The 14,338-nt window shown below is 39.5% G+C and overlaps 1 protein-coding gene across 6 annotated transcripts in view; it reads right to left on the reverse strand.

Annotated features, from left to right (window-relative positions):
* Nucleotides 1–14,338, reverse strand: part of LOC122556192 (uncharacterized) — a 96,131-nt gene that overhangs the window by 28,627 nt on the left and 53,166 nt on the right. For 5 of the 6 annotated variants that reach the window (XM_088000301.1, XM_088000291.1, XM_088000286.1 and 2 more), the window contains 3 exons: nucleotides 6,522–6,610; nucleotides 6,298–6,397; nucleotides 477–573 (listed from right to left, as the gene is read on the reverse strand). In XM_088000301.1, the coding sequence (XP_087856427.1) occupies nucleotides 477–573; nucleotides 6,298–6,397; nucleotides 6,522–6,610 (286 nt within the window). The remainder of the gene's footprint in view (nucleotides 1–476; nucleotides 574–6,297; nucleotides 6,398–6,521; nucleotides 6,611–14,338) is intronic. The other variant, XM_088000307.1, reaches the window with a different exon arrangement.

Here is a 14,338-nt window from a genome sequence, read left to right on the forward strand (position 1 = left end):
TTTAACTGATCAGGAATCTGTTCCACACTTATTGCATACCATTGATGTATGTTACAAGGGTTTACGTTTGTTACTTAATCTTTTTAGTTGTGTACTGAATGTGTCTTCCTTGATCATGGACTTAAAACCCAAGTGTCTGGCTCAGAGGCAAGGATGTTACCCACTGCATCACAAGATGTCTTCTGTGTCAGAATACTCACCAATAAATACTTTTTCATTCATTAAAACCTTTTCTTTTGTTAACTGTCTACCTTGAATTAAATTCTACAACATTTTGTGGTAGATTTAATGCATTAGCATTTCTGCTCCAAATGTCTGCAAGACAGCAGCATAAATCAGCCATGTACACATAATCAGCATAACCACATAACCTATTTTTGCATTTAGTTAAACAAACGGACAGGTAAACTGCAGTTTATCACAGAATACTCACCATCACACTTTTAATGCATTTAGTTTTACAATTTGAACCTTACCTAATTTTTTTCACAAGATCTTCCTTTTCAGCCTTATGTTTCGTAAGTACTTCATTTAAAACCTTCTGTACCTGGGACAACTCCAGCTCAAACTGAGCTGTTCAAACAAACAAAGCAGATTATTCAATCTGATGAAATCTATACTATGCTTTGCTGACACTTATCTATTTTATGTCACTGTGATAGGAACCCCATAAAAATTGTACAAGTTTACGAATCGAATGTATTATTGAACCCCATTATGCTGGATTTACAAGCTTTTCATCGTCCTCCCCAGAAAAATCTAATAGCAAATACAAACAGAAAAGTTTTCTGGAAATGTATAGTAAATGTAATTTGCCCAGAGTATTGCAGACAAACTAGGACATTTTTTTTCAGAAGCTCATCATATCATTCCAGGCTGGTGTTAACACAAACGACTTTCTAATACATCAGAGTTCATGCAGAACCATTCAGCTCCTGAAGCAAAGCACACAGCAGAAGAAGCCTAGTACTGTTTCTGTCCCATATTTTAGTGTCACACATTCTTTGGAGGACAACTGGAGTATTTGTTGCACCAACACTAGATTAGATTGTATACACCATACATCAAATATTTGACAGAGGGAAGGATTGAGGTCACATATATTGTACACAGGAACATTAAAAGCAAGCAAACAATCAATCCCCACGTTAGGTACAATTAAAAAAAAAATTATTTTAGGGGATGTGGGAATTCTTGCAAACACAGCATTTGTTGCCCATTCCCAATTGGAAAGGTGAGATGAGTCACTTTCTTAAAATGCTTCTGTCTGCCTGGTGTAGGTACAGCCAAATTGCAGGGTGTTTCAGGATATAGTTCCAAATCAGATTAATGCTTGTAGAACTTGTAGGTGCTGGTGTCTCTGTGCATCTGCAGCCCTTGTATTTTTGTAACGCACAGATTGTGGGTTTGGAACGTGTAGTTGAAGGTGTGTTACTACAGCGCTTCTTGTAGATGGTACACAGCTCTGCCACTTTGCATCAGTGGAGGTGGGGGGGGGTAATGAATGTGTAAATTGTTGATGCAATGCTGATTGGTGGGCTGGGATGTCCCGAATGGTGTTAAACTTCTTGAATGTTGTTGGAAGTCACACTCATCCAGGCAAGTGAGCAGACTTTTGGGAGTCAGGAGGTGAGTTAGTTTGCTGCAAAATTCCCAATTGCTGACCTCCTCTTTTAGCCATGGTATTCTTATGGTCAATGATAACTCCTAGGATGTTGACTATAGGCTATTCAGAGATGGTAATGCCATTGAATGTCAAGGTTAGATTCTGTTTTGTTGGAGATGGTCATTGCCTAGTAATTGTGTGGCATGATCATACAGTTAGATCATGGCTGATCTGCATTTTCTGACAATTACATATCATTACTTCATACATATTGATATCCATATTCAGCATAAATAGCTGGTTTATATGGCTGATCTGGTTAAATTTCTGCTCACTGGTAACTTTAAGATATAAATGGTGGGAATTTGGCAAAGATTATTGGTACTGCATGGTCAAAGTCAGACTTGAGGTCAAGGCAAAATCAATTTGATTGCATTTCTGGAATTGAACACAGTTTGTCAAAGTCTGTATCGAAATGTGGACCTGAGGTGTTTTCTCAGATAGTGTTGCTGTGAGCCAAGCAGTGGATCCTAAATAAATCTTAAACAACCAACAAAAAATCAGAAATGAAACCAGCTGCAAATGCAATGAAATAGAGTTAAAAAAAAGCTGAATAAACAGTACTGAAATTTTAAAAACTGATTTTAAGGATATAATATGGAAAGTGACTGAAAATATCCTTACGGAAAAACATGTTTGAAGGATTACTTAGCAAGTTAAGTGGACTTCTGGCAATGGTCACAGAAAACAGTGCCAATAAGTATTTCTAATTTTTAAACGCTTGATGTACATATCAGATATATATCACACAAATACAATTCGCCTCGACACAAAATCTTGTGGAACGATTTTCTCCAAATATTAGTTCTAAGACCTGTTTGCCTGATTCTTCACCCCTCATTCACCTGAAAGGTATTCATGATTTGGAGACACCGGTGTTGGACTGGGGTGTACAAAGTTAAACATCACACAACACCTGGTTATAGTCCAACAGGTCAATTTGGAAGCACTAGCTTTCGGAGCACTGTTGATAATCACCTGATGAAGGAGCAGCACTCCGAAAGCCAGGGCTTCCAAACAAACCTGTTGGACTATAACCTGGTGTTGTGCGATTTTTAACTGAATGGTATTGGCTTCAAAATATGTTCTCAAGTAACTGACTACATAATTAGACCATGGAAATACAACATAGTGTTCTATGTCTGGTGATTCCTAGTCCCTATTCTAGTTTAAAAGAAATATAATATTTTGGTTTCAGCCATCTTTTTCTGATGACCCATTTCAGTTGTTCATCACCCTTTTGATTCTGAAATTCAGCTTCTGATATTTATCCTGAGCATGATCTTCATCATCCTGAACATATGTTATCATTACGTATCTGAAAGTTTGGAGACAATTTTGGTTTTTCAGCATTTTCAACAGGATCTGGTGCAGTACCAAGAAAAAGGTTCACAACCTTACCAGGTGCAGGGAAGGGACAATGAGCATTTGTTCAGGTTTTGCACACCGGCAATTATGACAGAAGTACCTGACAGACCTAAGATATAAATGGACTCATCTGAGCCAGTGGAAGTCCCTGATAGTAAGTTGACCACAAGGATGAACGACTATTCACAAAGAAATAAATAACTATTGCAAAACAGCATTATAACCAGGGATAGGGATATTCCGGGTAACTACAGACCAGTGAGCCTGACGTCAGTGGTGGGAAAATTACTGGAGAAGGTACTGAGGGATAGGATCCATTTATATTTAGAAAAGAATGGGCTTACCAGTGATAGGCAACATGGTTTTGTGCGGGGGAGATCATGCCTTACCAACTTAATACCGTGTACAGTTCTGGTCGCCACATTACCAAGAGGATGTGGACGCTTTGGAGAGGGTGCAGAGAAGGTTTACGAGGATGTTGCCTGGTATGGAAGGTGCTATGAAGAGAGGTTGAGTAGGTTAGGTTTATTTCATTAGAAATAGGAGATTCAGGGGGGACCTGATTGTGGTTTACAAAATCATGAAGGATATAGACAGGGTGGATAGAGACAAGTTTTTCCCAGGGTGAAGGATTCAATAACGAGAGGTCACTCTTTCAAGGTGAGAGGTGGAAAGTTTAAGGGGGATACACGCTGCAAGTACTTCACACAAAGGGTGGTCGGCGTTTGGAACGCGTTGCCAGCAGAGGTGGTAGAGGCAGGCACAGTAGATTCATTTAAGGTGCATCTGGACATATGCATGAGTAGGTGGGGAGCAGAGGGATACAGATGCTTAGGAATTAAGAGACAGGTTTAGACAGTTGATTTGGATTGGCTCAGGCTTGGAGGGCTGAAGGGCCTGTTCCTGGCCTGTAAATTTTCTTTGTTCTTTGTTATAACCAAATGTAAGTTCAGATAAGAAATTTGAAAGGATTCCTACAGACCTTTGTCTCCAGGCTAATCTAATCTCTGCCAATCCCTCATAGTGGAAAATAGTACAGCTTTGAAAATGACTAGCCTTTGTGAAATGGATAACTAACTGAGTTGCTGGCACTCAACCCTATAATTAAATTGACTCTGTCCCCAGTAATCGAGATGGAAGTCACAAGAATATTACAGTAACTGAGTAGTTCCAACTTGCTGCACTTTTGTTTGTGTAATGGTGTCATGATATTTGTCCTCCAATCAGAAACTTATACAAATAATCTCACAACAAAATACATAAGTCCAATTATAACTGCATCTTACAGGAAACTCAGTTCAATAATTGACAAGTAATACTTTTATTGGAATGAGTAGACATTTCATATATTCTTACACTTTCTGGGTTACCTCTACACTTGTGCACAGCATGTGACCTTGAAACTCTTGCCCAATTTCCTTAGATACTTTTCTGTTGCTACTTCAGATATTGTTGGGAGTGAGGATTGGAGAAGGTATTTCAATGCTCATTTGGATACTCAAACGCTTTGAAGCAATACTGTGCCTGTTTTGCTTGCAATATGTAAGCAGTCTTAGTCAGGCTGATTGTGATGAATGCTTGTACATTGTACTGCTTTTAATGATAGCTTTTAGAAGCGCGGAATTTTTATAGTCTGAATTCTTTCAGAAACATTGAATTCTTTAATAGGTGCCACATATGATGGAGATACTACAGAGAGTTACTGTTGAAAAATTATCAAAATGCATTTAAAAACAGGCCAATGTCCTAATGTCCAAATTACCTATGGAACCACAAATCCTGGTATCTTACCCCGAAAGCCAAAGTAACACTGGTGTAAGCTCAAAGGGTATAGCATAAATTTCTTTCTGTAGCCTTTCTGCCTGGTTATATATTTCACCAGCTATCCTCACAACCATGGCCAATACCACCAACAACGCCTTTCTCCTCTGGCATCTATTTATTCTTCAAGCATCATAAGCTGAGGCCATACTGCTGGCTGCCCCTTTAGTATTATCAACATGTACCAACACCCTGTTTCTCCCTCAGACACCTTCCATTCTTCCAATCCTCAGCATCTACACTGAGTGACTTCTCAATCTCCTTCAATAATTCCTGCCTCGAATTCAACACCATTGAACTCTTTTTTCATTAAGCTCTTGTGCTCACTTAACTTTTCCCTTCAAACAAATTATTCCCCCCATATCTATCACCATTTCCCCAACGTTGTGAGCTAATAGTCTCTTTAGTCAAATAGTTTTGATCACTGTTGAGCAATTTCTTATGAATCTTACCACTCAACTCTGCTTATACATTTCAATTATTATTTTTTCTAAAGGTTCCCACAAAATTCTGTCTCCCATGCTGCTAACAACTCCATTTTTAAACTTTGTTTGGTCTTTCATTCACCAAGATGCCATACAGCCAGAGGTGATTTGCTCAACCACACTCTCACTTCCATCCTTGAAGTGCTTGTCCCCTATCTTGATTTATTAAACCAGCAAAGCTCCCATCTTCAGTTCTGTAACTGGAGAACTGCAGGCATAAGTATATCCTACAAACTCTGAGTTTACCTATCCAACACCAGATAGGTTGAAATATGTAAAAATCCAACAGGGCCTCACTCTCATTTATCATAACCACCTACTACACAAAGATTACCCCAGAGAATGATGGCAAATCCAGCTTCTTTTTGTCATTATCAAGATTCTCCTGAAACCCCTCCACCCTACTACCTCCACCCTCACCTCTAACAAGTTAATGGAACTGTTCATGAAAAAGATCATATGCTCAGCTGCCTCTCATTTCATTTCAGCCTTCAGCCAAACCTTTACCACATTACCCTATTGCTCTACTAGAATACAAATCCCTCTCGAGATTCTCCTTCATGCCTTTTCCAAGTTTATATTAGACTTGTTCCCGTAATCCCATTTCCGATAGATTAATTCAAATCATCTTGTTAGCCAAGATTGTAAAAGATTCCTTCTTCTTAAGCATTCATATTTTTCATGATTGTTATCATTACTCATTCCCTCAGCCTTTACTCTGCAGTTCACCATAAGCTACTGCTCCAGTCTCACCTTGTTTTCCTCTCCAAGGTCTTTATATTATCTACCAACTGCACATCAACAAAGTGAAGAACAATATTTTCTTTGACTATAATACATTACCTCTCCTTATTCACTTAACTTTAGTATAGTTTTTGACATGGTTAATCACAAAGTCTCAATTGTACATCAGCTTTCATGGTCTTTCACAAGCCTTTGAGATTCAAATTTACTGACCTGCGTTTTCATGCTCCTTGAGTTTACATTTCATCATCCTTTCTTCCTTCATTTCTATTTCATTCAATGTCATTGTAATTGACTCATGCTGTAAAATATACTGAAAAAACAAATAGCGTTGTTCACTAGCATATAAAATACATAAGACCTGTACTCTTTGCCAGACCACTTCAATAAAATATTCATATTTATCAAATGTTCAATGTACTTGCTGTGGTACTTACATTGGGTGGGCTCTCTAAGTCCTTTGCATTGTGTAAAGGTGGTGGAATTTGCTTATCATCACAAGAGGCACAGTTGTCATTTGAAGGACCTGTAAAATACATAACAGATGACTACTTGGAGAAACATCAAACTTACATTGACCAAATAATTATCTTTGTTTTCTTGACAGAGGAGGCTGTAATCCAACCAGACTTGCCCAATATCACCCTTTACAAGGCGGTTTTATATTTATTACACTCGCATGCTGTAATTTAAAAAAAGTTAAATAGCAAAAAGAATGTAAAAAATTTTCACCTTTCATCAGTATCCACAAGGTCCATGCTATCATCCCAAATGAGCCTCACTGACAATGCAGAATTCCCTTATGGAACCCCTCTCCTCTGATGCTAATCAATTTTGCCCACTCTCTATAGGCAGAAGTACTTACCAGGACATTCCAGAATGCCTGGCAAGGTGCCATCTTTGAAAGGCAGTTGTGCATCTGGTAAAGGGCCATGCTTTCTGGAGCTGCCCAGCAAGGTTTGTGACTTTGCCACTGAAATGGCAGATAAGGGGAAATTGATATCCTGCTTTGCAGACGGGTTATGGTGGATGGAGTAGTACAGAGGATAAGTGTTCTTATCCCTCAGGATTGGCAGAAGAGTCAACAACACTAGATCCTGCCGGTTTGGTCTGAGGTTGCCATCCTATACAGTGGAGCCTCCATAGACCAGAGAAGTGCCCAGCAACTCAAAAAGAAAGTCAATAACCTTCTCTGCTGTGCCAGGATAAGTACACTATATCCTTTCTGATACCTCACACTTATTCTATCTCTGCTACTTTCACCATGACTCATGCTCCATCATTCTCCTTGTCATATGCAACATCTTCCCTTGCTTGCTCTCAGCCATTTAATTCCCCAAGACAATGGATGCTTTCCATATCTCTACTCACTCACTTAGGACAGCTCACAACTTGCCTTTCCACCATCAGCACTAACAACTGTGGCAGTCACTTGCACCTCACTCAATCCCTCCCTTTGTCTCATGCCATGAGAAAATGGCTCACAATAATATTTGACTTCTCACCCCCTGCAAGGACAGGATCCTGACTGTGACCATCCCAAATAGTTGACTGTCCATGCCCGAGCTGCTGGACACATAGTGCTGGGAATCCCTCCCTGAAGAGTGGTTTTCTTGACTTGACTGAGGACTACTCCCTTAGGCTTTGAGATATGGCCATTGCTAGCATATTTGCAGCCATCATTGCTAGTACATGATGCAGATGTGAAATTGTCATAGCATGACAAGCTTACTGGCTTTGAGGTATTGCTCAAAGGCAAGGTGGAACAGAAGGAATGTGAACATGTTAGCTATGGCTGAGGGAGCAAAGCACAGCAAGACGAGGCAGAGAAAAGATGCTAAATTGCATTGATTTGAATCAATGTGAGTGAATTCTAAGACAGGAAATGTGATCCCTGAGATGCAGCCTGGTCCTATTCATAGGACAGCTGCCTGGGCCTGCACACAAAGTGTCTTGGCAGCAGCGTTTGCAATGAAAGAAAGAATCAAGCTGAAGTTTCAAGATAACTACACTGACTTTCATGTTGGGAATTCTCAAAGTCTACTTTCTATCCAGTAGGTGCGAGAATGGAAAACTGTATATTAATGAGGTAAACTTAGATAGTAATTAGAAAATGATAATGGGTGAGCCATGCAAATGGGCCTCTCATAGCTCACTAGCGAGAATCTCATCTTGTCACTTTGGAAAATGGGACTTTCTGTTCTTAATGTCAAGAAGGTACTTGCTTAACTTCTCACCTGAATTTCTCCAATTTCTCACCACAGACCATACCATGCAGAAAGATTCCAATCATTAACCCCATTTTAGTTTCCACAAATATTGCAAGCCTTGTTTAATATTTCCTATATTTTCTACCTTTTTTCTTTCAGATTGTCAGCATTATGTTTTGCTTTTGTGGTTACAATAAACATTTCTGACATTAGATTCTTCTAAACCACACTGATCACAGTTCTTCACAAATTCACCAAACAAATAAAGAATTCCCAATTTGTAAAAGACAGGACATTAACCACTTCCCACATCAAAAATTATGCCATTCGACAGAATGCAGGATATTTCCCAGGTGCCAAGACTTGCAATAGTATATGGCACCCATTAATTGCACATACCCTGGTGCAGAGCATCCATCTCCTGACCACCAAAGTGCACTGCTGTCCTTTGCAAGAAATGCCTGAAAGTTCTAAACAAGAAAATATTCACAACCAACTCAAATGTACAATAGAAGGGGACAGCAGCTTGTCTGTTTTACTAACAGTGAAACAGGTATTCGGGGCATTATTCTCTTCCACTGCAAACACCCTGATTTCATTTTGTTTCTTATAGCTTGGTAAAAGCTGACAAAGTTTTAAAAAAACATGTAAGCAATTACAGCTAAGTACATTGCCAAATCTACTTGGATGTTTTCCCGGACGTTGAACTGCATGACTTCTCGTATGCAGTGATCAGTCATTTCCAACAACATGTCAGTACAGGGTTGGCTATGAAGAGGAGTGATTTGATTATTCTGTGTTTTAACTCCTCCATTGGTAATTATCTACCAGGCGCATAGATTGAGGTATATTTTAGCAGATGGAAAAATAATTGCTGAGTCTTAATGTTGTTTGGTTCTTCACAATGGAAATCTAACACCTGACTATGCAATCATAAATGACACGAGAGCATAAAGTTTCTCATTGCGGTGACCAAGAAAAGTTGTTGCTTTGTGCAGCAACTGAACTTTGTTTCATTCGCACAAACATAGGCAAACTAGGAGGTAAAAAGTAGTGAACAAAAACATGTTTATAATATTGGACAGAAAGTGAAAGATTGGGACATACATGATAGATAAAGGAAGACTGAACAGTGTGCCCTGAGAAAGAGTGGGGTATCTCTGACAACTTCTGAATTTTTGCATTGAACTAAGAACACACTGGTGCCAAGAATCAATTCTAACCAATATTAATGGTAAACATATTCTGCAAATTCCTCCTCATCTATCTTATCTGGGTGACTCCTTATTATGAGATTATACCTTCTGGTCCTAGATTCTCCACAAGACCCGTAAAACTCTTTTAATAAAGTTGCTTCTCATTTTTCAAAATGCTAATAAGCACAGACCCAATCTACTCAACCTGTTTAAATAATACCCCTCCGTACTTCTGATCAAATTAGAGAACCTTCTCTGGACTGTCTCCAATGCTAGCCTATTCCACTATGCATTCCACTAATTATAAATTGCCGTCATGAAAATGATCCTCTTATCCTAAATCTCTATCTTCTATTAGTTAATCAAACCTCTATCCATGCCAATACATACACTCATCATCATGAGTTCTTATCTTATTAAGCAGCCCAACCTCTAGGCTTGTAATCTCTGGATTCTCCCTGTGCCGTGTGCTAGGAGATTAGAAATAGGAAGATAATACAGATGAACGCGGCGCTAAAGAGGGAAGACATCAGGCAGCTGGATCATTGAGATCTCTTCCATTACAGGAGGGTGGCACCTAAATTAGAGGGGTGCCAATATTCTTGCAGGGCCATTTGCTAGGGCCATTCAAGAGAGTTTTAACTAGTATAGTGTGGTGGGTAACCAAAGCAGTGGGTCAGCATGAGGAGGGATTGAGGAGAAGTTACAGTTTTAGAAGTTACAGGCAAGTAACTATAATTAGAAGAACAGGCAGGACCATGTTAATGGTGGTCCATAGTATAATTATTTTGATGCAAAAAGTATAACAGATAAGATAGAGGAGTTTAGAGGCTAGATCAGTACATGGAACTACAATGTTGTAGCCATTAGAGAAACTTGGTTGACAGAAGGGCAGGATTGGCAGCTTAACGTTTCAGGGTTTAGATTTTTCAGGCATGATAAGGAGGGATGTATAAGGGGTGGGAGAGATGTGAGTCCGCCGATTTCTCAGCAACATACCCAAACAAGCAGACAAAATGTGTCCAGAAACCCTAGCCACTCTTCCCTACATCAAAGACATCTTTGAAATGACTGCCAGACTACTCAGATCCCTTGTCATCATGGTAGCCCACAAACCCCACCAACACACTAAAACAGCAGCTCATTTTGAAAGACCCTATACAGAAAAAAGATGCAAAACGAATATCATTTACACAATATCATGCAGGAACTGTAACAAACACTACATTGGACAAACAGACAGAAAACTAGCTACCAGGATACATGAACATCAACTAACCACAAAACAACATGACCCTCTCTCACTATTATTCTTACATACAGATAAGGAAGGACACCACTTCAACTGGAACAACACATCTATCCTAGGGCAAGGGAAACAGAGACACGCACAAGAATTCCTAGAAGCATGGCATTCCAACCGGAACTCTATCAACAAACACATTGACTTGGACCCCATTTACCACCCCCTGAGAAAAATAACAGGAAATAACATCACCATAGGAAATGATGTCACCACAGGAAATGACAGCACTGACCCAAGGAACCCCAAACATACAAAGAGAAAGCAGGAAACACAAGCAGTGCTTTGTCCGGAGGCTCACTGAAGATGTTACCTAGTATGGTGCCAAAATGTCTGAAAATGAACTTTCCAGCTCAGCGAGCAAACCTACATCCAGAATTGTTGTAGTAGGTGATTTTTAATTTCCTCAATATTGACTGGGACTCCCTTAGTGCTGGGCTTGGATGGGGCAGAATTTGTCAAGTGCATCTAGGAAAGTTTCTTCAAATAATATGTGAACAGTCCAAATTGGGAAGGGGACATACTAGACCTTGTATTGGGGAAGGGAGGGCATTTTGGGATTATACTTCTGCATGTTTTAAGATTGCTATGGAGAAGGGTAAGACTGATCCTTGGGCGAAAGTGCTGAACTGGGGTAAGGCTAATTATAACTGTATGAGGCAGGAACTGGTTAATTTAGACCGGGGTGGCTGATTGAGGGTAAATACACATCTGACATTTGGGAATTTATTAAAGGCCAGTTGATCATAATTCAGGATCAGCACAGTCCTGTGAGGTTAAAATATAAAGATGGCAAGATTTGGGAACCCTGAATGACAAAAGATGTTGGAAGCTTCATCAAAAAAGAAAAAGGAAGTATATATAAGGCTGTTAAGATTAGAGAGGGGTATTCTAAGGCATGATGATATTAAGAAAGAGGAAGTGTTGGGTGCCTTGAAAAACATTAAGGCAGATAGGTCTCGAGTGCCTGATGGAATCTATCCCAGGATATTGATGGAGGCAAGGGAGGAAATTGCTGAGGCTTTGACAATGGTTTTTGTATTTTCTTTAGCCAGAGATTAGGTTCCAGAAGACTGTAGAAGAGACTTGTTTGAGAATGGCAACAGGGATAATTCAGGAAATTATAGTCTGGTGAGCCTTACATCAGTGAAATGGAAATTATTGGAGAAGATTTTTAGGGATAGGATTTACTGGCATTTGGAAATGAATAGGGGATGATCAGTAAACCTTTTTGCTGGAAGGTCTTGTCTCATGAATTTGATTGAGTTTTTTGAAGAAGTGACAGATGAATGATGTGGCTAGGGCAGGGGATGTTGTCTGCATGGACCTTGCTAAGGTCCCTTGTTGTAGGCTGGACTAGAAGATCAAGTCACATGGGATCTATAGTGAGTTGGTAAATTGAACACAAAATTGGCTTAGTCATAGAAGACACAGGCTAATTGAGGAGGGCTGTTTTTCTGACTGGAGGTCTGCAGCCATGGGTTTTCCACAAGAATCAGTGCTGGAACCTCGGATGTTTATAATTTAAATGATTTGTTTTAAAATGTAGGTGATCGGATTAGTAAGTTTACAGATGACATGAAAATTGCAAGAATTATGAATAGTGAGGAAGGTTGGCAAAGGATGTAGTAGGATATAGATAATTGGAAAGCTGAGCAGAGAAATGGCAAATGGAGTTTAATTTGGACAAGTGTAAGGTGATGCATTTTGGGAGGTCAAATGCAAGAGGCAAGTATTCATAAATAGCAGGACATTTATGAGCATTGATATATAGAGAGATCCTGGGTGCAAGTCCATAGATCTCTGAAAGTGGCAATGTAAGTGGATAAATTTGTAAAGAAGGCATACACCAAGTTTGCCTTCATTGGTCAGGGCACTGAATATAAAAATTGAGCAAGTCATGTTGCAGCTGTATAAAATTTACAATAAGCCACTTTTGGAGTATTGGGCACTGGAAGGATGTGAAGGCTTTGGAGAGGATGCAAAATAGGTTTACCAAGATGTTGCCTGGATTGAAGTGTATTAGCTGTAAGGAAAGGTTAGACAAACTTGCATTGTCTTTGATAGAATATTGAAATTTGAGGGGTGACCTAATATAAGTACAGTAGTCCTCCTGTACCTGCGGGGGATACATTCCAAGACCTACCACGGAAGCCCGAAACTGCGGATAGGTGCAAACCCATTCATTTAAATAGGAATGTCCCTTCCTGGCAGCCTCCTGGTCCCTGGTTCTCGAACATTTCCTTTTATACGTCCAGGTTGTGGTAAACCGTGGGTAACTGAAACCATGGTAACCTGACCCATGGATTCAGAGGTCGTCCTGTATATAGAATTATGAGAGGCATGGATACGGTTGAAAGTGAGTCTTTTTCCCAGGGTGGAAATGTAAAATACTAGGAGGCATAGGTTTAAGGTGAGAAAGGGAAAGGTTATAGGAGATGAGCAAGGCATGATTTTATACAGAGAGTGGTAGGTGCCTGAAATATGCGTCGGGGGAAGTGGTAAAAGCAGATAAATAGCAACATTTACGAGGCATTTAGGCAGAAACGTGAGCAGGCAGAGAATAGCGGGATGCAGACCACGTGCAGGCAACTGAGATTAGCTTAGAATGGCATCATGGTTGATGCAGGCATGGTGGAACAAAGGGACTGTTTCTGTTCTATCCCGTTCTATGTTCTAACAATCGGTACGTCATGAAATGCCTTTTTAAATCTGAATTTATTAGATCTACTGGTTTCCCTTTATTGATCCTGCTTGTTACCTTCTCAAAAGCATTCTAATAAATTTGTCAGACATAATTTCCCCTTCACAGAACCATGTTGATTCTGCTTGATTAAATGCTCTGCTATTACATCCTTCACAATTGACTCTCACATTTTCTTAATAATGGATGTTAAGCCAATTGGCTTATAGTTACTTGTTTTCTGCTTCTTTCCCTTTTTGAATGAGGGTGCTAAATTTGCAGAAAAGAGATAAAGTTAAACAGATTTTAAAAAAAGTAAAAATGGAGCATGATTGCAATTATATGAACTTGAGCTGATGTGAAGAAATGAGATTGGCTCAATTTGATTTGTACACAGAATTTTCACTTTGTACTTAAATTTAATGAAGAGCATTTTGACTCATGATCATAAAAAGATTAACGCGATCTTTAGAGAATTTTATTCTGAGTTATATAAATCGCAGGATTGTGAAGACAGGACTAGGAGGATGCAGTCATTTTTTAAAAATTTGACTTTCCGGGCCTAACTCCGGAACAGGTATCGGTCCTAAATGCTCCTCTAACAGTCCAAGAAATACTTGATGCAATTAGGCAACTTCAGAGCGGTAAGGCACAAGGCCCAGATGGTTTTCAAGCTGAATTCTATAAAGAATTCACAGAAATATTGGCTGGTCCACTTATGGACATGTATAACTATGCATATAGTCAGGGCTGTCTCCCGCCTTCGCTGAAAGAGGCAAATATCTCTCTTATCCTTAAAAAAGGAAAGGATCCAGAAGATTGTACGTCATACATATTTAGGGCGGCACGGTGGCACAGTGGT

This window comes from Chiloscyllium plagiosum, unplaced genomic scaffold (assembly GCF_037043375.1).
Source record: "Chiloscyllium plagiosum isolate Xiang-an unplaced genomic scaffold, Cpla_swu_hap1 HiC_scaffold_2, whole genome shotgun sequence".
Taxonomy (NCBI): Eukaryota; Metazoa; Chordata; class Chondrichthyes; order Orectolobiformes; family Hemiscylliidae; genus Chiloscyllium; species Chiloscyllium plagiosum.